Below are 25,460 nucleotides of genomic sequence, written 5' to 3'. Positions count from 1 at the left end.
TTATGTAGTGTGTAGCTGAGCCAAGCTTAATCCATTTCCTTTTCACAGCACAATTACATTCTGGAATAGTTTATTTCATCCATCTTTTACTGTTACACATCAGTATACAACATAACACATTTCTAATCATTACAGAGAACTCAGTATCCCCTCCTGGGTCTCAGGAGCAGCGAACAGATAAAGAGCTTGTCGATTGGTTGCAACTGCAAGGAGCGGATACGAGAACAATTGAAAAGGTAAGCTGAGAACCAAACCATTCCTAGGCTGTTATTACAAAGCTGCTTAGCTCTTGATGTATGTCATCTTTGTTTCAGATTCTTGAAGAGGGTTACACACTGTCTGATATTCTTAATGATATCACTAAGGAAGACCTAAGGTACCTTAGACTACGGTAAGAATAGCCTCAAAACATTTTGTGTAACAGAAAATGGCTTTTTGGGTGTAGTTAGGCTTTTACATAAAAGCAGTAGAAAAGAAAGTGCTGGTAGCTTTCCCCCTTTCCCCTAGTCAGGAAACAAAAACTACCCAACCGTACTCCAAACTCTGGAGTTTCCAAGGGTGAAGCTGGGGAAAAGCTGAGAGGGAGCAGAAGCTAAAGGCCCAGTAAGCAAAGTCAACAGACTGCCAGGCTGGGAGTGGAATGAGCAAAGACAGGAGCTGACAGCACTCAAACCCTTTGAGTCTCCTCCACTGGTCATCTTTAATAGCCTACTTTGCACAGGTGCCCTGGCACTCCTGTACATACCTCTAAGGCCACATCCCACTCGTGCTGGGGTAGAAATTTCACTTCCATATGTGAAGGGAACATATCCCTATTTTAGTTTTTAAGTTAGGGACTGCATTTTTAAGACTAGCCAGCAAAACAAGTCTAGAAGTACATACTATAGCTTTTGCCATAAGGGCTCCTAAAGAAGTATTGTGTGGTATTGCTTTGAAGTCATCTTTCCTTACTACTCACTCTAAAGAAGACTTCTGTTTGTTTCGTAGCGGTGGTCTTCTCTGCAGGCTCTGGACTGCAGTCTCCCAGTACAGAAGACGGGCTCAGGGGGCGCCAGCAACCCAAGATGAGGCTTAATAATCAGCCACGCAGGAAATAGAGGGAGCCCAGAGCTGACATCTTTGTTAAAGCTTCTGTTACATACACACCAATCCTGCTGCGATTCCACAAGGAAAACACCACTGTTCACTGAACAAATTTAGAACTTCAAGTTCTTAAAGAATTATGGAAAAAATGTTAATATTTCTCAACATGTTTTAAAGGTGAGTAGAACTGTATGTATTTTGAGAACTGTGATTGTAAAACTTGGTCTTGACATCCCAAAGTATTATGGGATTCTTTAACTTCAAACATTTGCTGGAAAGGTTGAACAATAGGTGTTTAACAAAAAGGCTCGGAATCACTATTTCAATTATACATTCCATACATTAACTGGAATTGCACTTAAAATTAGAAAAAGATAAAATCGATAAGACTATGCCTTGTATTTAATAATGTTTGATATGAATGTAAATAGAAAACTGTTAAGAAAATAGCTTCATATTTATATTGAATGTATAAATGGAGAAAACTAACTTATTTGGCCTTTGAAATGAAGTAGAATTGTCCTTCCACCCCTGCCAAGTTATAATAAATAATTGTGTTTTATTAATGAGACATGATGGTTCAGTGTGAACAGGCTTCAGCACCGACGTGCACACTAACAGGGGCGTGTGTGCACATTAGGGTACACTAGGTAAGCTGTTAATTAAAAGACGCTTACTCCTTGGAAGGAAAGTTATGACCAACCTAGATAGCATATTCAAAAGCAGAGACGTTATTTTGCCAACAAAGGTCCATCTAGTCAAGGCTATGGTTTTTCCAGTAGTCATGTGTGGATGTGGGACTTGGACTGTGAAGAAAGCTGAGGACCGAAGAATTGATGCTTTTGAACTGTGGTGTTGGAGAAGAGTCTTGAGAGTCCCTTAGACTGCAAGGCGATCCAACCAGTCCATTCTAAAGGAGATCAGTCCTGGGTGTTCTTTGGAAGGAATGATGCTAAAGCTGAAACTCCAGTACTTTGGCCACCTCATGCGAAGAGTTGACTCATTGGAAAAGACTCAGATGCTGGGAGGGATTGGGGGCAGGAGGAGAAGGGGACGACAGAGGATGAGATGGCTGGATGGCATCACCGACTCGATGGACCTGGGTTTCGGTGAACTCCGGGAGTTGGTGAGGACAGGGAGGCCTGGCGTGCTGCAATTCATGGGGTCACGAAGAGTCGGACACAACTGAGTGACTGAACTGAACTGAGGTAAGCTATTGGGCACTGCAAGGGACAGGACACTGATCCTCCCACAAGGTGGCGGCAGAGTTGGACAGGCATACAAGGAATTGTTTTTCCTTTTAGTAAAGTTAAAATCAAAGTTGCTCACTCGTGTCCAACTCTTTGCGACCCCATGGACTATACAGTCCATGGAATTCTCCAGGGGATCTTCCCAATCCAGGGATTGAACCCAGGTCTCCTGCATTGCAGGCAGATTCTTTAACAGCTGAGCCACAAGGGAAGCCCAAGAATACTGGAGTGGGTAGCCTATCCCTTCTCCAGGGGATCTTCCCAACCCAGGAATCGAACCGGGATCTCCTACATTGCAGGCAGATTCTTTACCAGCTGAGCTGCAAGGGAAGTGTTAAAACTAGTATACAATGAAATCAAATAGAAGTATTTTAAAGAAATAATTTGGAGGGTTAAGCAAACTATACCTATTTTAGACCTATATAACTAAAATAACCTTATCTGTGCAATCCCCTCTCTTAATGCAACACTGTACAAACCACATGCAAACACTATCTCAATCTACAGCGCTTTCTCTCTATGGGTTTTCCTCCTTGACAAAGTTGAGAACACAAAGCATTCCTTACAGTTGCTGCCAAATAACCCACTAAAGGTGTGTGTATCTCGCCTTAACTGATGGACTTAAACTTGATCCACTGGTTTGCACCCCGGACTTCAAAAGGTGGATCGTTGCAGTAAATGTGATAGCCGAGTTCTTCCAAAGGTGGTTCAGGATCAGCAGTAGCAAACTGAGCAGCATCCTCAATTTCTTTTCTCACTTCCACATCAATTTCCTAAAAATCAGATTACAGTTCAAGAGATTTTTTAGAAGATACACCTCTTAGGTACCAAGTAGTTCAACTCTTCTACTAGTACTAGAAGTATACTTAAGGTGCTATTATGGTAAAAGTAACAACGATCTAGAAAGAACTATTCTGAAGTAGAGACAGAAACATACACCCTGGCGAGGGAACATTTAAAAACCTCAAGTGTATTTACAGGAAAGAAGAACTGCGCTGTTTGAGTTTAAGAGCTTCACCAATATGACGGATGAATGCCCTATGAGAATTCAGTGTGTACTTTCCCTTACCTAGTTCACCTGAGAGTGGCAGCATTTTTGTGTAGAGAAAAGCTGCTCAAAATTTGAGAGCGGCAACTGTGAAAACCCTTAGAGTAAGTGTACCTTTAGTTCTTCAACACTGGCGAGATTGCTGTTCACCATCCTGTCCTTGAGGAGCATGATAGGGTCACTCTTACTTCTAACTTCCTGAATCTCTTCTCGGGTACGGTAACTGGGGAGGGAACCAGAGTGACAAGAACAGTTCTAGTAGAGCACACAGTCTGTGAAACACAGCAGCATATCAATACTTACATCTCCGTAGGAAGGGCAGAATTATACTTCAAAATACAAGAACGCATCCTAACATTCTGTAAGAGCTGCTCTGTCTAAACTCTACAGTGGCAATTCGCTGGGCTTCTCTGGCATTCTGACAACAGGAGCCCAGTTGCTATCTGCTTCTTTAATCTAGATGTAGGGCATGAAGGTAGTGATGGGGGCTCTTTAAGTGGGTGAAGACAGGGGGAGATGGTTTTCTGGGATGATAGCTGTAACCTTGGAGGCAGGAGAATGCTAACCAGGAAAAAATTGTGCCCTTCCTTTCTCCTTTATGCTGGCAAAAACCTGGAGAGGAGGTTTTCCAATTCTTGAATGTATAGTTGATCCTTGTCCTACATTATCTGAAATAATACTAAAAGCAAAGGCTCTATCATTGTTTTTTAAACAGCAGAATTACACAAAGTGCTTTTTCCCATAAAAGCAGTTCTTTATAACATTTTCCCTTAGACCTTTAGCCTACACTCTTAAAGACTTCTTACGGCTTACTTTAACTAAATCTGCTTTTTAATTATGCCACACTCCAGGACTACAGCATTTCATGCTGGAGTTAGGACTTTTATCACTATTTTTTTTAACTCATCTATTTCAACACATGGAATATCCCTTCTGCTACTTGGTCTTGCACCATACCAGCCAGAAGAACATTTTCAAATGGAGGAATGTGCCCTGGGAGCATGTGAGGTAATGCCTACAAAACATAAATGCTCCCAAGTATACTACTGTTACCATCAGACCTGCTTTAGGTAATTCCTAAATAATTCCTCACAATTCCTTCCTACAATTGTTTTTTTAATTGGTACTCATGTTAAAATGTACACAATACATAGTGTAAAAGTTTCCAGAATGCTTTCTAAATTGGAACCAACTTATTATAAAGCACTGTTTTCAGGCTCAGACTAAACTACTAAATCAATGCATGAAGCCAACTGGTGTCTGGATTCAAAAGTAAATTTTGAAATGCTTTTGCTTTTTCATGTAAGTAGTACCACTCTAAGCCCATCTACTTTGAACACCACACTCAGTTTTTCCTTTACCCTACCTCACTCCAGGATCACTCATGCTGTGTCCATGGTAACGGTAAGTCTGCAGCTCCATCAGTATAGGCCCCTAAAACAGAACCCAATGGAGGTTAGGTGAGATGGGCATGGCCTCAAATATACACCCTGTCAACTACTCTGATCAGATCTGAGTTGTCAAGAATTTCTTCTTAGTTGACTGATTCAGTTATCTCTTCTCATTTCTAATACCTATTTACAGCATCTTTCATCCTCCCTATTTTTAAGAGGGACTTATTATCTTAGGGGTCTGTTTTCTGGGTTGTGGAACAGTGATTTAGGGAGAAGAACATCCTTCCACCAGTTCAAATAGCAGGGAAGCCTCTTTTTAGGCCAATCTCACTGTTTCCTTCTCCTTCCACTGCTGTAACTGGAAAGGTCAAGATCCTTAGGACTAAAACAATAAGACTACATAATTTAAACATATTAATTTATAGAAAACAAACTTATACTGAATGCTTATTATATAAGCACAGTTCTGTGCGGGGCACTGTGGGAGTCTCTAATCTCTTCACTCAAGGGGCTTATCATTAAGGTGGGGTGGGTGGGTGTGGAGGCACATAATGAACTGGAAGGCAAAATAGATTGTCACAACAAAGACAGAGGCAGAATGCTGAGGGAACACTGGAAGAAAAGATTTACCCCAAACGGGGGAAACATGGAATGTTTCCTAGGATGTGAGCTACCAAGACCATGTTATTTATAAAGGGACCCGACTGACTCAAGTGGATCCTGCTTCTATCTTATACATCTCAATTAGCAGCTACCTCTAAATTGCCACAATGGACACTTATTTCAACTTTAAGACAGATAAATGCCATTAGAAATCTCTAGCTTAGAGGCCAAAAAAAAATCTTACCTTTCCAGATCTACAATAGGCAGCTGCAAATTTTGTGGCCTCCCGGACACACAGGATATCCATTCCATCTACCTGTCAATAAGTAGGAAAGATTTAAACACAACGTTGTAAATCAACTATACTTCATAAAAGTTCAAAGATAAAAAGGGCAGAGCTTAACTCCAAGTGCCTAAGATAGTTTTCTTTTCCTATGACCTGTTCATCCACTAAGAAAACAACCCTTCCTTTGATGTGAGACATCGGCCGAGAGTGCTGCCCCAGCTCTACCACAGGTGTCCTTACCCTCAGCCCAGGAATAAAGTCGCCTCTCTTGTAGTAATCAGTGCTGGCTGCTGCTCTTTCCACAGATGTTCCCATCCCATAGCGGTTATTCTCACAGATGAAAATACAAGGCAATTTCCACAAAGCTGCCATATTGTAAGCTTCGAATATCTGACCCTGGAAGTACAAATAAAAAGTTCAAGTGGTTTCATTGTGCTGTTTTTTTCTCAACGTCATCATCCCCAAAAGCCACTGCTCTACCCAGCAAGAGAAAGCTCTCATAAAAGATGAAATGCCTCGCCTACAACCCAGATTCTGAGGCAAAGAAGTGTGTGTGTGAGGGGGGTGGTGCACCTGAGGAAGTGACAAACCCAATACTTCTGCTTGCTTCTTTCTGGGGCTGAGACAGCAGTACAGAGCACACTGGGGAAAGCCCAACATGTAGAATGGACTGCAGCTACCTAGTTTGGGGTTTTTATGCTCGATTATAAATCCTATGAGACCCTCTGGATAACCACTGTCTGAGAATCAGCACCCAGAGCAAGGCCTCACAGAGTGTCGGCCACAGACTGGTGATCACTCAGACCGTGACAGAAAGGGAGGAAGAGTCAGGGCTCAAAAACCATGAGGAGTCTGAAAATGCCTTGGCATTCAAGAGAATGAGTGCATATCACAGTACTGGTTTAGGAGTTGGTTTGCAAGGGATTACAATGTAAACCGTTCCTTCACTACAGAGTCTGTGGAGCACTGACATAGAACAAAGGTGAGCATCCGCTTAGGTGCACACTCATACAAATCACTTGTGAAACAATGCCAAGATGCAAATCTCTAATGTGGCCACAAAACCAAATTTTAGCCTGCCATATAAATGGCCATTTCAACTAGTAATCAATACAGTGCTTCGCCACAAACTATGAATATTCAACATTTTGGACACTACTGCAAAGTTAAGAGGCACTTACTCACCTGATTAGCAGCGCCATCACCGTACAAAGTCAAACAGACCTCGTCTTTTCCATTATACTTACAGGCCAGAGCAATCCCAGCTCCCAGGGGCACCTAATATTAAGGACAAGCAAGAAAGGAACCACAGAAATCCACAAGGGAAGAAATTTATGCTATGAACGTTAGCTCCTGACCAGAAAATAAGATAGAAATGACATGGTCCCTACAAACTCTTCCCTACCCAACCCTATCTCGGCTTACCCCACCCCTAAAATTGTAAACTGGCAAAGTAACACAAGTAACTGCTATTGTATTATTGTATTCTATTTCAACCCTTAAGCAATAACATTTCTGCATTCAAAGTTTCAACTATCAATTCTAAAAGCAACCCCCAGCAAACCAAGGGTTAGAAACAATACCTCAAACAACAAAACCCCAGATGCTAAAACCTTAATATATTAGAAAGTAAACTTAACAATCTAGATATGATTTTATACGTCTACTTGTTCATTATTTACTAACTGATGAGAACGAGGAGGATGGCACAACCACAGAAGCTGGCTTTAGATTCAAACTAGGTCCTTAAGATCCTGACCTCTTGCCTCTCCTGATCTGGTACCAGTGCCAGCACTATCTACAGCAGGGAGAGGGCTGTGGCCAAGAGGATGTGACCAAGCAATTAAGGTACTTAAATATCAATTAAAAGACAAAGGTATAGCTCTATTGCTAGAGGCTCTTGCTTACTTGTAAAACATAGCAAATGCCTAAAAAGGAAAATCTTTAAATTATTGTCTAACTCTATTAAATGGTCAAATAATAGAGTATGAAAGCAACAGGTCATTTAAAACACATCATGCCCCCCAAGTATGTCAGAGACATATCCTCTGGAGTACAAAATATTGCAAAGATGTGGGCCAGGGCCCAACCCAGGAAATGACACAATCCCAGTCCTCAGCTACCTGAGCTCCCACGATGCCATTGCCTCCGTAGAAATTCTTGGCATACATATGCATTGATCCTCCTTTTCCTTTAGCACAACCACCTCTTCGTCCTATACATGGCAGCACACAAATGTGACATATCAAACAAACATATAAAACAAAACCACACTGTGAGTATTTGCGCTGGCTTGACCATTAGATATCAAGAGACCAACTCAACTATATAACCACATGTCCCTCAAAGTACATATATAGTCCTCCTGGTCTCCTGGCCCTTTTATAATAAAGGTTAGACCAGTCCCATAAACCTTTCCAGCTCTCAAATCACCAAGTTTTCTTTAGATGTTAGCGTGGTACTCTAGACTTTTTTTGGCCCATTAAAAACATTTTCCAATTTCTCCTACATTGGTGTACAAGTCAAGGGGGACAAAGGGACTATTAAGAAGATGCCTACAATTTCATTTCTACACAATGAAATACTTACACTCAATTTACTTTCTCTGGCTGCTAGATTTCTGTTGGCATGCTTGAGTGATATACACTACTCTGATTTTATGGAGCTGACCTTTTTACCCAAGAGGCCAGATAACCTCAAAAATGGTCAGTTTACTCAAAAGCACTACCAGAGCACCCAAAGGGAGAGGTTTTTTTCCCCCTGGTTTCTCAGCATTTTTTTAAAAAAACATCAAAAAGGTTTTAATTAAAAAGTTTTAATGTTAACTTATAAACAGCATCTTTATTGGAGATTTGAAAACTTAATTCACTCAATTCCCTGTTTTTTGTAAATTAATAGCAAACCTGTAAGCTCTGCAAGGATCTCCCGGACAGAGAGTCCACGAGTAAAGGTAAAGCCATGAGCCCGGTACGCTGTGATCAGATGGTCTGTGGGGTTGATGCCGGCCTCCAGGCCTACACAACAAGCTTCCTGCATTCACGGAAGATGCGTCAGTGAGGCAATACAGTACACGTTTCTAGTTAACAGGCTTCCTTGACTATTATGAAACATTTGACCTAGAACACATTCATAAGCACGACAAATAGTTCCTTTTTCACCAGAAAAGAGTAAAGGGTAAAGACCAAGCCACAGCCATAAACTGTGGCAATCCACAGATATGCTGTTTCTCTTAAGCCTGTACGGTGACTTGAGAAAATCCTGCATCAGATGTCTACATCAAAATATTGGGGGAATTTCACTTGAAAATGGAGACTTCTGTCTTCTTTCAAAGACAAATAACAGGAAGCATTAGCCCCGTATTTCCACATGGCACCAACTGGCTGGTATCGTTATGACTTATCCTGCAGGTGGGACCTATCTGTTCCAGTTCACCACCAATTCCTGTCACCATTCTCAATTCTTCATGTAACTGGCAGCCTTCACTCATTTATTCTACCTGATTTGGTCCCTGGTAGGCATTTGGTTTTGTAAACCTTGTCCTAAACCCACAAAACAAAAAAAAACAAAAACCCTTTTCTCCAAAGTATATCCAGTGCAGGTGATCATAATGCCATAGTGGAATAGGAAATCAGCAGTGTGATACACGACTAAATTCTGTAACATAAGCATCCTAGCACGTCTCCACATTTTCATTTTTATTCTAAAATACCAGCCTCAAATCCTTCAGACAAATAAGGTAGGGTAACAGCCAAAAAACACACACTATACTTAAATTCCAAAGTAACATAGCTTTCTTACAAAACTACCACTCACCTGACCATCACACAAGTGACAGAAACCACGAATAATTTTCTGTTTATACAGCTGATCTGCTTTTAACTCCATTCGGCGAACGGTCTGCATCATCCTGTAGTATTTGAGCCCATCCTCCCTGGTAAGCACTGTAGTGACAGGAGGGCCCTCTTCCAGCCGGTGAAGATCACATTTCTGAAATGAAATCAGACAATTATCCCTCAGTCACTACAGTGTAAACACTGCTAACCCATTCTAAGATGTAACTCAAAATAGTTAACTTAAATATTTACAAACTTTACTGTTTTTTAATTTGAACACCAGCAGACAAGCATATCGGAAATGCTGCATATTGCTTCTGATTCCTTCTTAAAACTCACTGTGCAATGAAATGGGGTTTTGGAAGAAGGAAATCTTTCTAAGATGACTTTCATTGAAAACCTCTAGGTCAACTGAGTTATAGGTTCAAAGACAAACTTTCAAAGAATCATTCTAAGAATATTATTATTCAAACTTTTTACCCAATTACATTTTAAATCTTAGAGTAGGTCTTTAATTTTTTTTAGCTTGTGCTCCCTTTCCAAACTACCAATAAGCTGCTACATAAAAGGAGTAAATTCTAATTTTTGCTGAACTCCTCTGCATCTTTGATTCTAGAACACTTGTAATAAGATGGTGAAAAAGCATGATTATCAAAATGCCCTATCACAAAGGTGAAACTACACATCAGTGTCTACCTGTGGAAAAAATTTCAACAGAAAGCAAAACACCTCTTACCTTAATTTCAAAAGTAGCATCATTTGCAAAATGACGAGATGCCACCAGCACTCTGCTTGCCTTGAAAGATCAAAATACAAAAGTATATCAGTACTTTTTACTGCTTTTTTTGAGTTATTATTCTTACTAATTGGTTATCAGGATGGAGTCCTAGAACTCAAGAGCCCTAAACATTCATGGGCTTTATCTTCCATTCTGGTCACTGTGTTGGGATCCTTTCTTCCAAAATGCTTTGGCCAATGAAACACGATTGTACCCACATCTGAAGGCAAACAGCAGAAAGAGAAAGGGAGAAAACCCAAACCCATCTAGTTTGCCACTTTGTTGTCAAAGAAATTAGTGAAAATATAAGGCTAATGGCAAACTTGAAGAGACTAGATGATCTGTGGGATGTGTTTATTTATGCTATTCTTAGTCATAACTAGATATATTGGGCAAGCTAAAGCTTTACTTTCAGAATTGTTCTTCAGATAAATCTATGTTTCAATTCCTGTCTCAGGAAAATCACTTCTGTATAAGAGTACTATAAGAAAAATATTTTAAACTACTCAAAGCATTAGATAAACACCTTAGTGAGAAAAGTGAAAATCGCTCAGTCGTATCGGACTCTTTGCAACCCCATGGACTGTAGCCTGCCAGGCTCCTCTGTCCATGGAATTCTTCAGGCCAGAATACTGCAGTGGGTAGCTGTTCCCTTCTCCAGGGGATCTTCCCAACCCAGGGATCAAACCCAGGCAGATTCTTTACTGACTGAGCGGCCACGGAAGCCCTTTTAGCAAGAAAGGTATAAGAGAAAAGTAAAGATACGCAGCATTTTCTGACTTAAGAAAACAAAAGATCTGAGGGATGTTTTATGATTTGAACAGAGGCTCCTCCTGAAGCACCAGAAAGAAGATGTTCTCTAAACAGTAACTCCACCCCCCTTTTTAAATAATAAATAATCCTCGTTTATTACTGGGGAAAAAACAGATTAGCCACCTGTTTTTTCAGTGGGTGAAATTCTGTCAAAAATGCCTTGTTCTGAGGTTGATCTCTTGCTAGATCAAGCAATGTGACCTATGTGCGACTTGGACCACTGCTTGGACTCAAAACAGGTCTCGGAGCTGCTGTCATTGACTCATGTCATTTAGTATGCACATTAGTGGCATCTGTGTTTTAACCTCAATTCCCATTGCTACATGGGTCTGAGGTTTAGAAGGGCATCTGAGTTGAGGGGTGGGACCTGCAATGAGTTTTCACTGAAGCTTTCTCTCTGTACTGATGAATCCCATGCTGAGTCCCTTGGAATGCAAGGAGATCCGACCAGTCCATCCTAAAGGAAATCAGTCCTGAATATTCATTGGAAGGACTGATGCTGAAGCTGAAACTCCAATCCTTTGGCCATCTGATACGAAGAACTGACTCACTAGAAAAGACCCTGATGCTGGGAAAGAGTGAAGGCGGGAGGAGAAGGGGACGGCAGAGGATGAGATGGTTGGATGGCATCACCGACTCTATGGACATGAATTTGAGTAAACTCCAGGAATTGATGATGGACAGGGAAGCCTGGAGTGCTGCAGTTCATGGGGTCACAAAGAGTCAGACACAACTGAGCAACTGAACTGAACTGAGTTGCCCAAAGCCATAGAGCACTTAAATGTTGGGGCTGGGGTACAAACCTAGCAAATCTGGCTCAAAGGTCTGTTACCTCACCCCCGTGAGCTGCCTCCTCAAACCCACACCACTGCAAGAGAAGTCCCAGTGGTCCCTTCTTGATGTTCAAGGGGCTGTCAATGCTTGAGGGCAGGGGCAAGCTGGGAGAAGTGTTTCCTTTTCATTCTTTCACTCTGCTCACAGCAAAAGTACTCTATGTGATGGCTAAGGTCCAGGTTAGATCACAAACATTTAATCAGTACTGTTTTAGCCACATTCTGCCACATCACATATTCTGCCACATCACATATATGTAAACAAACACTTCTCATGCAGAATTGAAGCTCATCCTTCAGATCCCACAAAAGCACTTTTGATATGTTCACACACTGGACTTGATCTTGGTGAGAAGGGATAAAGTTGATCTGCTAAGTGTACAAGCCAGAAAGCAGAAAGCTATTACCTACTTATCTCTACACCCATCAGTATACCACAATCCAATAAAGTCAACAAAGACAATGACATTGCTAGAAGTGAAAATGCTAGAAATAAATGCTTCAGACAAGTCAGGGGTAAAGACAGTTCATTAAAATACCGAAGAATAAGTGAAAAAAAAATTGAGAAACTTGGGGGGGCACTCTCTGTCCCCTTCTGATGTCTATGTCAGAAGCTTTCTCTCTCCTTTTTCACTGTGATAAAATTTCTGCCACACAAAAGCTCTGAATAATGAAGCCTGGTCCCTAATCCTGAAGCTAAATCTTCTTTGGAGATCACTAATCTGACACACTGTTCACCATAAGCTATCAACTTGAGGGCTTGTCTGGGATCTTCAAGACAAACTTTCAGCTTTTCAACCTCCTCATCAGTGAAAGGCTTCACATGGTGGATTCCTCTGCTTCAAGGAAAGGACTTTGTTCAACTCTGCGAATACCTTCACCAACAGCAATCATATGTGATGCCTCTTCTTGATCAGATGACATCTAACAATTCTATGGACTGGTATAACACATTATACCTTAACTATGGACATAATGTGACTTTTAATTTTTATTATGTTTTAACTTGGTTTTAATGACTATTTTGCCTTATATCCGTAACTGTATAACGGGGTTTATTTCTAGCTGTCTGAAAGCTTTTAGGTTACAAAAGATTGTTCATGCCCCTACAATTTCTACAGCCTCCTCCAACTATTACTTGGGACCCCTGGATCAGAAATCCTCAATATGAGCGTTAGGAGAATATGTTGCCTCAACAATTTAGGGTCTGTCTGCCTCCCTTACCAGCTCGAAGAAGTTATGAAATGAGAATGCCACCCCTTTCCCTTGGCAACATAATTCTCCTAAAAGAAAAAGGCGGGGGATGAGAGAGCTAATTCTTAGGTAGGTTGATAAGGAGTCTGGGGCCCTCAAGGAGGAAGGGATCCAGGGCTTTCAAGGAGGAGAAAAGAACAAACCATTTTTTCTACATTGCTTTGTCTTAGTCACATAAGAGACTTCCCTGGTGGCTCGGATGGTAAAGTGTCTGCCTACAACATGGGAGACCCAGGTTTGATCCCTGGGTGGGGAAGATCTTATGGAGAAGGCAATGGCACCCCACTCCAGTACTCTTGCCTGGAAAATCCCATGGACGGAGGAGCCTGGTGGGCTACAGTCCATGGGGTCAGAGTTGGACACAACTGAGCCACTTCACTTACTTAGTCACATAAGACATTTTTTTCTTAAACTCTGAGTTGTTGTGACAACAATCTTGAAGACTAACTTTCCTTCAGCCCAGAGCTAATGATTACACAACAAAACAACACATCTTGCTCAAGGGACATGAAGGGGCATGAACAATCATTTGTAACCTAAAAGCTTTCAGACAGCTAGAAATAAACCCCATTATACAGTTACAGATGTAAGGCAAAATAGTAATTAAACCAAGTTAAAACAATAAAAGTTAATCATTGTACTAATGATTATATAACAACAATGTATCTTGCTCAAGAACATGTTTCTCCTTGTAATAGGAACTTTCTACCAATCTTATGTGGGAGTGGGTCTGGTGAAAGTATATAAGGCCCTGCTAAGACTATCAAGAAGGGGCACTCTCTGTCCCCCCTTCTGATGTCTATGTGTCTCTGTCAGAAACTTTCTCTGTCCTTTTTCAATGTAATAAAACTTCTGCCACACACATACACACACACAAATTGAGAAACTTGGGAATTTTCTCAAACTCTTCCAAAAGACTGAAGAGGAAGGAACACCTCCAAGCACATTCTAGGAAGCCACCATCACCCTGATACCAAAACCATACAAAGATATCATCAAAAATTACAGGCCAGTATCACTGATGAATATAGACACAAAAATTCTCAACTGATTAGCAAACCAAATCCAACAACATAAAAAAAGCATACACCATCACCAAGTGGTGAACTCCAGGCTCATAAGGACGGCTCAACATATGCAACCAACGTAATACACCACATTAATAAAAGTCAGACACCACATGATCATCTCAATAGATGCAGAAAAAGCACCCAACAAAATTCAACCCCCCCAGAGCCTCTTAGACAGAGTGAAGTAGTAAGTCAGAAAGCAAAAACAAGTATCGTATATTACTCCATATACATGAAATCTAGAAAAATGGTACTGATGAAGCCTGTAGAGAACTGACTCGTGGGCACAGTGGGGGAAGGTGAAGGTGGGACAAATTTAAGAAAGGAGCACTGAAGTATATTCACAATCATATGTAAAATAGAGGGAAATTGTAAGTAACATGGGGAGCCCAGCCTGGCTCTCTATGATGACCTAAAGGGGTGGGATACGAGGAGGGGAGGGAGGGAAGGGAGATATATATGACTGATTCACACTGTTGTACAGCAGAAACCAAGATACTATAAAGCAATTTTCTACCAATTAAACAATTTTTTAAAAATTCAACATCCATTCAGGATAAAAACTCTTATCAAAGTGGGCATACAGGGAACATATTTCAAAATAGTAAAAGCTATTTATTAATAGCCAACATCAATACTGAATGGTGAAAAGTTGAAAGCCTTCCTGCTAAAATCTGGAACAAGACAAGGATGGTCACTCTCACCACTTCTCTTCAATGTAGTATTGGAAGTTCTAGCCACAGCAATCAAACAAGAGCAAGAAATAAAGGTATCCAAATTGAAAGGGAAGAGATAAAACGGTCATTATATGCAAATGACATGCTACTATATATAGAAAACCCCAAAGACTCCACACAAAAACTAATAAATGATAAACTCAGCAAGGTAGGCAGATACAAGACTAACATGCAGAAATATGTTCCATTTCTTTGCACTAAAAATGAAATATCAGAAAGAGAATATAAAAATAATAACAGTATCTCTTAAAAACTTAACTTCCAGGGAATAAACCTATGAAGACCTACAAGACTTTCTAGAACTAACACCCCCAAAAAAGATGTCCTTTTTATCATAGGAGACTGGAATGCAAAAGTAGGAAGTCAAGAGATACCTGGAGTTTGGCTTTGCACAAGTTTGGCTTTGGAACACAAAATGAAGCAGGGCAAAGGCTAACAGAGTTTTGCCAAGAGAATGCACTGGTCATAGCAAACACCCTTTTCCAACAACACAAGAGAAGACTCTACACATGGACATCACCAGATGGTCAACACTGAAATCAGATTGATTATATTCTTTGCAGCCAAAGATGGAGACACTATACAGGCAGCAAAAACAAGAACAGGAGCTGTCTGTGGCTCAGATCATGAACTCCTTATTGCAAAATTCTGACTTAAATTGAAGAAAGTAGGGAAAACCACTAGGCCATTCAGGTATGACCTAAATCAAATCCCTTATAATTATACAGTGGAAGTGACAAAGAGATTCAAGGGATTAGATTTGATAGTGTGCCTGAAGAACTATGGATGGAGATTCGTAACACTGTACAGAAGGCAGTGATCAAAACCATACTCAAGAAAAAGAAATGCAAAAAGCCAAAATAGTTGTCTGAGGAGGGCTTACAAATAGCTGAGAAAAGAACAGAAGCGAAAGGCAAAAGAGAAAAGGAAAGTTATACCCATCTGAATGCAGAGTTCCAAAGAATAGCAAGGAGAGATAAGAAAGCCTTCTTAAGTGAACAATGCATATAAATAGAGGAAAACAGATGGGAAAGATTAGAGATCTCTTCAAGAACATCAGAGATACCAAGGGAACATTTCCTGCAAAGAGGGGCACAATAAAGGACAGAAATGGTATGGACCTAACAGAAGCAGAAGATAAGAAGAGGTGGCAAGAATACACAGAAGAACTGTACAAAAAAGATCTTCTTTGTTGGAACATAGAGAAAGCAAGGAAATTTCAGAAAAACAACTTCTGCTTCATTGACTACGCTAAAGCCTTCGACTGTGTGGATCAAAACAAACTGTGGAAAATTCTTAAAAGAGATGGGAATACCAGACCACCTTACCTGCCTCCTGAGAACTCTGTATGTCAAGAGGTCAAGAAGCAACAGTTAGAACTGGACATGGAACAACGAACTGGTTCAAAACTGGGAGTCAAGACTGTTTATTGTTACCCTACTTATTTACCTTAGATGCAAAGTACATCATGCAAAATGCCCAGCTGGATGAATCACAAGGGAGACATATCAACAACCTCGGATATGCAGATGACACCACCTTAATGGCAGAAAGGGAAAAGGAACTTTAAGCCTCTTGATGAAGGTGAAAGAGGAGAGTGAAAAAGTTGGCTTAAAACTCAAGATTCAAAAAAGTTAAGATCATGGCATCCGGTCCCATCGCCTCGTGGCAAATAGATAGGGAAACAATGCAAATGGTGACAGACTTTATATTCTCGGGCTCCAAAATCACTGTGGACAGTAACTGCAGTCACGAGATTAAAAGACGCTGCTTCTTGGAAGAAAAGCAATGACAAACCTAGATGGCATATTAAAAAGTAGAGACGTTACTTTTCCAACAACGTTCTGTCTAGTCACAGCTATGGTTTTCCAGTAGTCATGTATGGATGTGAGAGTTGGACCATAAAGAAGGCTGAGTGCTGAAGAACTGATGCTTTCAAACTGTGATGCTGGAGAAGACTCCTGAGAGTCCCTTGGATAGCAAGGAGCTCAAACCAGTCAATCCTAAAGGAAATCAACCCTGAGTATTCACTGGAAGTACTGAAGCTCCCATACTTTGGCCCCCTGATGCCAAGAGCCGACTCACTGGAAATGACCCTGATGCTGGGAAAGATCGAGGGCATGAGGAGAAGGGCATGAGAGAGGATGAGATGCTTGGATGGCATCATTGACTCAATGGACATGAGTCTGAGCAAACTCTAGGAGGTAGTGAAGAACAGGGAAGCCTGCCGTGCTGCAGTCCATGGGGTCTCAGAGTCGGACACAACTGAGTAATTGAACACCAAACCTGACCAAGGAGGTGAAAGATACACTGACCACTATAAAACACTAATAAAGGGAACTGAAGATAATTCAAAGAAATGAAAGACTATCCCATGCCCCTGAAATGGAGGAATTACTATTACTAAACTGGCCATACGACAAAAAGTAATCTACTGTAATGTGATGTCTATCAAATTACCTATGGCATTTTTCACAGAACTAGAACAACAAATCCAAAAACTTATAGGGAACCATTAAAGACCCAGTATTACCAAAGCAATCCTAAGCAGGCAGGGGGGAACCAGAGCAGGACATTTAACTCTCCCAGCTATAGTAATCAAAACAGTATAGTATTGGCACAAAAACAGACATACAGATCAATGGAAGAGAACAGAGAACCCAGAAACAGACCAACACACCTATGGTCGATTCATCTTTGACAAAGGAGGCAAGAATATAAAACAGGACCAAAACAGTCTCTTCAGCAAGTGGTGCTGGAAAAGTTGGACAGCTGCATGCAAATCAATGCAATTAGAACACACCCTCACACCATGCATAAAAATAAAGTCAAAATGTCTTAAAGGACTTAAACGTGGGCTTCCTTGGTGGTCCAGTGGTTAAGAATCCACCTGCCATGGCAGGGAACACAGATTCAACCCAGGTCTGGGAAGATTCCACATGCTGTGGGGCAACTAAGCCCGTGCACCACAACTACTGAGCCTGTGCTCTAGAGGCTGGAAAAGCGAGCACTGAAGCCCGCACATCTTAGCCTGTGTTCCACGACAAGAGAAGCCACTGTGATGAGGTGCGTGCGAACTGCAACCAGACTAGCCCCCACTCACAGCAACAGAGAAAGCCCAGGCATAGCAAGGAAGACCCAGCGCAGCCAAAACTAAATAAATAAATTAAAACTTAAAAGAGAGAGACTTAAACATAAGACATGCCAACATAAAACTCTGGAAAGACAGCATAAGCCAAACATTCTGACATAAATTGTAAAACATTCTAACCATAAATCGTACCAATGTTTTCTTAGGTCTCTCTCCCAAGGCAATAGAAACAAAAACAAAAATAAACAAATGGGACCTATTCAAACTTACAAGCTTTTACACAGCAAAGGAGACCATAAAAAAGACCTAAGGGATGGGAGAAAGTATTTGCAAATGATGCAACCAACAAGGGCTTCATTTCCAACAGATACAAGCAGCTCATACAACAACAACAAAACAACCCCATTGAAAAGCAGGCAAAAGACCTTAACAGACATTTCTCTAAGGAAGACATACAGATAGCCAGTAGGCACATGAAAGGGTGCTCAACATCACTCATTTTTAGAGACATGCAAATCAAAACAACAAGGTACAATGAAGTACCACGTCACACCGGTCAGAACAGCCATCACTAGAAAACCTACAAATGCTGCCGAGGGTGTAGAGACAAGAGAACGCCCCTACACTGCTGCAGCCACTGTGGAAAACATGGAGGTTTCTCCGAAAAGTAAAAATAGAACTATATGATCTACCCTCCCAGTGGCTCAGCAGTAAAGAATTCACCTGCAATGTGGGAGACCTGGGTTCGATCCCTGGGTTGGGAAGATCTCCTGGAGAAGGGAACAGCTAACCCACTCCAGTTTTCTGGCCTGGAGAATTCCATGGACTGCACAGTCCATGCAGTTGCAAAGAGTCAGACACAACTGAGCAACTTTCACTTTCATATGATCTAGCAATACTACTGCTGGGCATATACCTGGAAAAAATTATAATTCAAAAAGATGCGTGCACCCCTATATTCATAGCAAGAGCCAAGCAGTGGAATCAATTTAAAAGTTCATCAATAGATGAATGGATACAGATGTGGTACATACAGAGAGTGGAATACTAGTCAGCCATAAAAAAGAACAAAATAATGCCATTTGCAGCAACATGGATGCAACAAGAGATTATCAAAGTAAGTGCAGTAAATCAGAAAAAAAAGACAAACCCCATATGCTTTCATTTATATGTGCAATCTAAAATATGGCACAAATGAACCTATCTACAAAGCAAAATAAACTCACAGGTACAGAGAACAGACTGTGATTGCCAGTGGGAGTGAGAGAGATGGGCTGGGAAGTCTGAGGTTAGTAAATGCAAACTAAGACATTTAGACTGGATGAACAACAAGGTCCTACTTTATAGCACAGGGAACAATACTCAATCTCCTGGGATAAACCATACTAGAAAAGAATATTTTTAAAGTATGTATACATGTGTATGCTGCTGCTGCTGCTGCTGCTGCGTCGCTTCAGTCGTGTCCGACTCTGTGTGACCCCAGAGAGGGCAGCCCACCAGGCTCCTCCATCCCTGGGATTCTCCAGGCAAGAACACTGGAGTGGGTTGCCATTTCCTTCTCCAATGCAGGAAAGTGAAAAGTGAAAGTGAAATTGCTCAGTCATGTCTGACTCTTAGCGACCCCATGGACTGCAGCCCACCAGGCTCCTCCATCTATGTGATTTTCCAGGCAAGAGTACTGGAGTGGGGTGCCATTGCCTTCTCCGATATATGTGTATAACTTAGTCAATTTGCTGTACAGCAGAAATTAGCACAACACTGAAATAAGCACTCTGAAAACTCAACCTCATTCAAAGATGAAATCACAGGTACTTAAGCACCTTAAGTAACTTCAGTTACAGTGGACGCTCTGCTTTCATTTTAAAGACTCAACTTTCTGTAGCAGGTGCAAGCATTCAGTTTCTTGAAGTTCTGGTGGATTGGCTGAAAGGAGGCAATGAATTAAATTACTACTTTGTTTATTACTACTACTTCATACAATGATTTTGTTAAACAATAAGTTCCTTAAATGTGTTTGAGTCACTTATGCTTGAGTAACAAGCTGTCTTGATAGGACTCACGTCCGATGTGCTGACTTAAGTGTTAAACCCAGAATACTGGGAATCTGCCACACTGGTTCACGGAACAAGAAACTTGTCTAGTCCGTGACCTAAGAGTTTTAAGTGTTTTTTCCTTCACCTAACAATGATCTTTGTAGCATTAAAATGAATAGAACAGAATGTCTGTGATGATTTTAAACCAAACACTGAACTCTCTAAGTAGCCTGTGCTAACACATCTGAAACCTGATAGATGAATGAGCACACTGGACCCAAGAGCCCAAAATGCACTGAGCACTCTGGGAACCTTTCATGATTACTACTGTTTATAGAAATGCTAGTTAGCTGACTTGCTTTGTTGCAGGGAGTGGGAGCTATTAAACAAAATTTCAGCTCACCCACAATCCAGGGTTAATATAAAATTCTTAAAATATTTGTGTCTAGGCCTTAGTACACTTAAGGGCACAAGGGCAGGCAGCCAAAAAAAAAAAAAAAAAAAACCATGCAAAATAGCCAAAGAGAAGGGCAGCTCAAAGAAGCATAACTCCTTCACTGTCTCTCATCCTCAACAAAAAAATTTTTTAATTATTTTTACTTAAATAAAAGAGAAATTCTCTGCACAGTAATCCATTTCTGCCATAATAACCTTTTCTCTCAATTAGAATTTCTGACTAAATAAAGGTATACTCCATTTTTATCCTACTAGCACATCATTGTAAGCCAAATCTGATTTGTTTGATTTGAGCTGTATTATATGATTTTTGAAAAGGCCAAAGTTTTATTGAGGTGAAGATGAAGCGCCATTTGCCTTTCATGCCAACATATTGCTGGAAAACAAAAACAATCAGGAGTACTTCGGACAGTTGAGGGAATGAGGCTCTGATTTTCAACAATGACTTCTCTCTGCTCTTAGGGACACAGAGGTGACAGTAATTTGAAAACTCACGAATTTTCTTTTCCTGTAGAACATCACCGATTCAATCAAAGTTTTACTTTTTTTAATGTAATCCTTTAAATTTAATGTAATACAGGACTAGGTCTGCATTATGTTATATGCAAATATACATGCATTACATTACATACCTCTATCATGTTGAAAACATGTTTCTGTTACCTACATTCAACTAAAAATTGATGCTATGGACATTAACTAGCCAAGGGCCCAGCACACATGAAGAGCTCAATAAATGTTGGGTATGTCATGTGTACAGGGAGAAATAAAGAACAGCAGAACGTGGCTGTCCTTCACCTTACATGCTGCTGCTGCTGCTAAGTCACTTCAGTCATGTCCGACTCTGTGCGACCCCATAGATGGCAGCCCACCAGGCTCCTCTGTCCCTGGGATTCTCCAGGCAAGAACACTGGAGTAGGTTGCCCTTTCCTTCTCCAATGCATGAAAGTGAAAATGAAAGTGAAGTCGCTCAGTCGTGTCCGACTGGTAGCTACCCCATGGACTGCAGCCCACCAGGCTCCTCCGTCCATGGGATTTTCCAGGCAAGAGTACTGGAGTGGGGTGCCATTGCCTTCTCCCCTTACATGCTAATAAGGATTAATCCATTACAAGCTTTGTATTTGCCAGTCAATAGCATTCCTAGAGGGGTACACTTTCTACCTTTTCAAACTCCCTGCCCATACCAAGCAGAGTTGCCACAAAGTCTTGCGTGAAGTTACTAGAGCAGGAATTCCAAGTCTTGTCTGAAGTTATACCAAGTAACACTACCCCCAGTGCCTAGAGGTCAAAATGCTCCAAAGCTTAGTCTAGGCATATCTAAACCCTGGAGCCACAAATAACCTCTAACCCCACCCTCCCAAGCACCAAGGCTGTTTCCTTCAGCTACTTTTACCCTAAGAACAGGTGTGCAAGGGACAGAGCGTCTCCCTCTAGGTTCGGCTTGACGGCTCCTGAACTGACTGCCAAGAAAAGCTCAACGTTGAGGAAGACGAAACGGTAGGAGGCGTGTTTCTGGGGACACTAACCCTGCGTGAATCCTCCAGGGACCAGCACTGGTGATTAATGAATGTATACCAAACTGGGCACTCAGTAACAATATGTAACAGACAGCAACTACTATGTAACAAGCGCTATAGGGAAAGGTCTGCATACTTGTCAATCTTTTAAGCCTCACAGCCACCCCACGGGGTAAGTACTCTCAACTCCGTTTCAGAGATAAGCAAACTGAGCACCGACCTGTTTCAGAAAGGACAAAACCAAAAAACTCTCGCCCAAGGTCACAGGATAAGCAAATGGTGAAACTTCTGACTGAGCGGGGCCACTCAGTCTCCGGACTCCCGGTCAAGAGGAACAAAATTACGAAGATTTAAAAGGAATGGGCCTGTAAGAGGTAGTCAACTGTACACTCAAGGAAACCCAAGTGCCTCCTTTTCTGACTGTAGTAAACGATCGCGCCCTTCCGGAGCGATTCGATTAGTCCGACATCGGCCGCCGCGGCTGGCCGCCACGCGGACCTTGTAAACCGCCCCCTCCCCCTGGTCGGCCCCAGAGGCCGAACCATAGCTACTCTCGCGACCAGGGGTACAGCGCAAGACGTGGAAACTGAACAAAGGCCCGCGGCTGCACGAGGCCCGGCCCGCCAGCCCACTGAGCCCACGCGCCCTGCCCTCTGCAGTCCTCCAGTCTCGCGCCCACCCCGGGTCATCCACTCCGCCTCACCGGCTTCTGGGCAACGCCCGACAACACGCGAGAGACGGCGGCGAGCATCTTCCTCATGGAGCGCAGGCAGTGGCTGCAGCTGCGAACCTTCAACGAGCCCAGGAGTGCGGCCCAGGTGCGTCCAAGTCTCCTTCAGGTGCCCTGAGCTGACGTTTACACTTAATGGGTGCGCGACGCGACAGAGACACGTCATGCGCCGCGCCCGGCCGCAAGCCAACCAGGACGGTTCCCAGGGTGTGCCCCGCCCACCCGAGGGAACGACGGCGGGCCACTGGGTGTCAGAGCCAGAGGACACGGCTGAGCAATACTCGCGTCACTACGCCGCCGATGGATGAGGCGCCGTAGACCCCAGGGCGCCTGCGTGGGAAAGTGGGGCCACACTTTGAGGCGGACGAGGGGCGGGGTTTGGAACTAGTTTTCCTACCCAGCTTAAGCCACGCCCGATGGATACCGGGCAAAGCCAATGTTACTGGGCATCCAATCCTGTCCGTGCTGCAACTTAACAGCCTTCGCTCAACACACGGAATGATGAAGATTAATAGCCTTGTTGATCAGTCGCTAAGTCCCGTCCTACTCTTTGCTAACTCAGGACCGCAGCAAGCCAGGCTCCCCTGTCTTTCAGTATCTCTCCAATTAGCTCAGATTCATGTCCACTGAGTTGATGATGCTATCTAACCATACTTTCCAAGATTAATAGCTGGGTAAGGGCAAAAAGACAAAACATCTGGTTTCTATAGATGGTTCTGCTGCGAAATTGTCTGTAAGAAATCGTACAATAGTTGTAAAAGGCTTCTGGGTCTGTCTGAGCTAGGGTCTGATAAATTCATATTTTAAAGCAAGACAAGAAAACTTTCAACACTTTTTCTCTCCTGTGTGCACTGTTAATCTGCCCTATGCACTGATCTGACCCAATGGCAGAAACACCTACTCAACTAGAAAGATCAATTCTTCTTCTAGTGCCAGCCATGGAAACTCCTTAAAAGATAACATGAATCTCTCAATCCTGCAACGGATCACCATGACCCACCACACACCCTGGGATGTACATACATCTTTGGTGAAATTCACATACAATGCCAATAGATCATTTCCTTTAAAGATATAGACTGGTACAGAACAGACCAAGTCACAGGGCCTGAGGAGACATGGAGCCACACGTACCAGAAGTTCTCACCTTAAATACTTGCTTAAGACCTTACTAGTCTCACTAGCTATACTGTTCATATCCTGCCTATTTGACGACATGATTGTTTCTTGAATTACCAGATGTGTGACTGCGCCTCTGATAAAAACAACAATAACTGACTTGAAACCACTCATCCAATAGATAGCTCTCTAAGATCAATGATGGTAATAGCAGAACTCTAGCTATGCGAAGAGAGGGAATCATTTCCTGACTGTAACAGACCAGCAAGACAGGCCATCCAGAGGCTGGGGGCTACTGTCAGAAGGGCCTAGTCCACTAATAGCACATGCAGGGTCCTATCAAAGAAATCCTGGCCTGACCTGGGGATGAGCATTCCTAGTGTTGTGGGCCACATTGGTCACAAAACGCCTCTCAAACCTTGGTCAAAGTTAAGACCTAAAGGGAGGAGTTTGTAAAACAAAGATTGTTGCCCACCATCCAGTCCTACTGGAATCCAGTTGTGAGCCACTGCAGTCACTGACCTAAATTATACCCTAAAAGGAATTCAGGGTGAAGATCAGAGTGAGGAATTTTGTCCTCTGGGAAAACTGACAAAACTGATGCCAGGTACCATTAGGCGTTTTTGGGTGAAAATTTTATGAACCCAGTTTCCTGCATCTTCCCATACTTGGAAAAGCACTAAAACCATTAACTCAGATGTCTGTTCCCGAATGAAGAGCAGTAACCTTCCAGCAAGATGTGTGCTTGACTGTACCCACCCAATTCTAAAGTCACAGACATACTGGCCTCCCCTCCCCTCCCCTCTTCAGAACTGTCCTCAGAGCTCTTCTAAAAGACTGTTTCCCTGGTTATCATCCTCAGGTTGGCTCAAATGAAACTTTCCATTTCTTTCTGAGGCTGACTATTCATGTTTTGTTGACAGATCCAAAAATCCATTCCCCAGGTAAACAGTGAGAGACCAAGTGGGAAAGCCTTTGGCTCTAATTATTGGTTCACAAGTTCATTAAAACTTCACAACAGCATGACACAACTGACGATAAAAGCACACACGAAGAAACAAAGACAAAAGCTTGTTGATATATGGCAAAACCAATACAATATTGTAAAGTTAAAAAATAAAATAAAAAAAAACAAAAGCAACTTCAGGCTACTCAGAGGAGACCCCAGGTGAAAGGGTCAATTGTGCCCTAATGGGACTGGACCTGCAACACTGGATTCAGACCTGGACTTCACATTTTAAGGGCAAATTCACAAGAACGAGTGCCGTCCTGGGAACTATAGTCAGAATGCTGAGGAACTGAAACTGTGACCTGCCAAGAATGATTAAGTGAGTCAGGGAAAAGCCAGACTACCGTGAGGTGGCTTAGGTGACATTATGTGAATAATGGACTTCTATCTTCAGTCACTTCAAGGACATGAGGTGCTCCTGTACCCTGTTCATATCACAGGTCACTTGATGCTTGGCAGAGCTTCTGCTCCATGTCCCCTTGACACTGGAACTCAGACTGATGGAGCAGCCTCTGTCATGAGC

The 25,460-nt window shown here is 42.1% G+C and overlaps 2 protein-coding genes across 2 annotated transcripts in view; one reads left to right on the top strand and one right to left on the bottom strand.

Annotated features, from left to right (window-relative positions):
• MAP3K15 (mitogen-activated protein kinase kinase kinase 15) overlaps positions 1-1,654 on the top strand; it is a 145,590-nt gene extending 143,936 nt beyond the window's left edge. The window contains exons 27-29 of the mRNA XM_027533164.1: positions 136-236; positions 315-391; positions 988-1,654. Coding sequence (XP_027388965.1) covers positions 136-236; positions 315-391; positions 988-1,075 — 266 coding nt within the window. The 3' untranslated portion in view covers positions 1,076-1,654. The remainder of the gene's footprint in view (positions 1-135; positions 237-314; positions 392-987) is intronic.
• Positions 54-22,965, bottom strand: PDHA1 (pyruvate dehydrogenase E1 alpha 1 subunit). Its single transcript, XM_027533163.1, has 11 exons — positions 22,783-22,965; positions 10,234-10,293; positions 9,478-9,651; positions 8,568-8,694; positions 7,788-7,879; positions 6,850-6,942; positions 5,905-6,060; positions 5,623-5,694; positions 4,748-4,815; positions 3,496-3,604; positions 54-3,106 (listed from the first exon to the last, which is right to left on the bottom strand). Exons 1-11 carry the CDS (start codon positions 22,837-22,839, stop codon positions 2,942-2,944), a joined length of 1,173 nt encoding a protein of 390 aa, XP_027388964.1. The 5' UTR covers positions 22,840-22,965; the 3' UTR covers positions 54-2,941.
• Between the last annotated feature and the right edge of the window lie 2,495 nt (positions 22,966-25,460).

The sequence above is a fragment of the Bos indicus x Bos taurus genome, chromosome X (assembly GCF_003369695.1).
Source record: "Bos indicus x Bos taurus breed Angus x Brahman F1 hybrid chromosome X, Bos_hybrid_MaternalHap_v2.0, whole genome shotgun sequence".
Classification (NCBI taxonomy): domain Eukaryota; kingdom Metazoa; phylum Chordata; class Mammalia; order Artiodactyla; family Bovidae; genus Bos; species Bos indicus x Bos taurus.
The sequence above is the reverse complement of the archived record's forward strand: the minus strand, read 5'-3'. Positions and strand labels throughout refer to the sequence as shown.

Coding starts and splice junctions, on each gene's coding strand:
- PDHA1 (XM_027533163.1), bottom strand. CDS start 22,839: ATGAGGAAGATGCTCGCCGCCGTCTCTCGCGTGTTGTCGGGCGTTGCC. Junction 7,880..8,567: donor GATCCTTGCAGAGCTTACAG/GTTTGCTATTAA, acceptor TGCCATGTATAG/GACGAAGAGGTGGTTGTGCT. Junction 3,107..3,495: donor CCAGTGTTGAAGAACTAAAG/GTACACTTACTC, acceptor TCTGATTTTTAG/GAAATTGATGTGGAAGTGAG.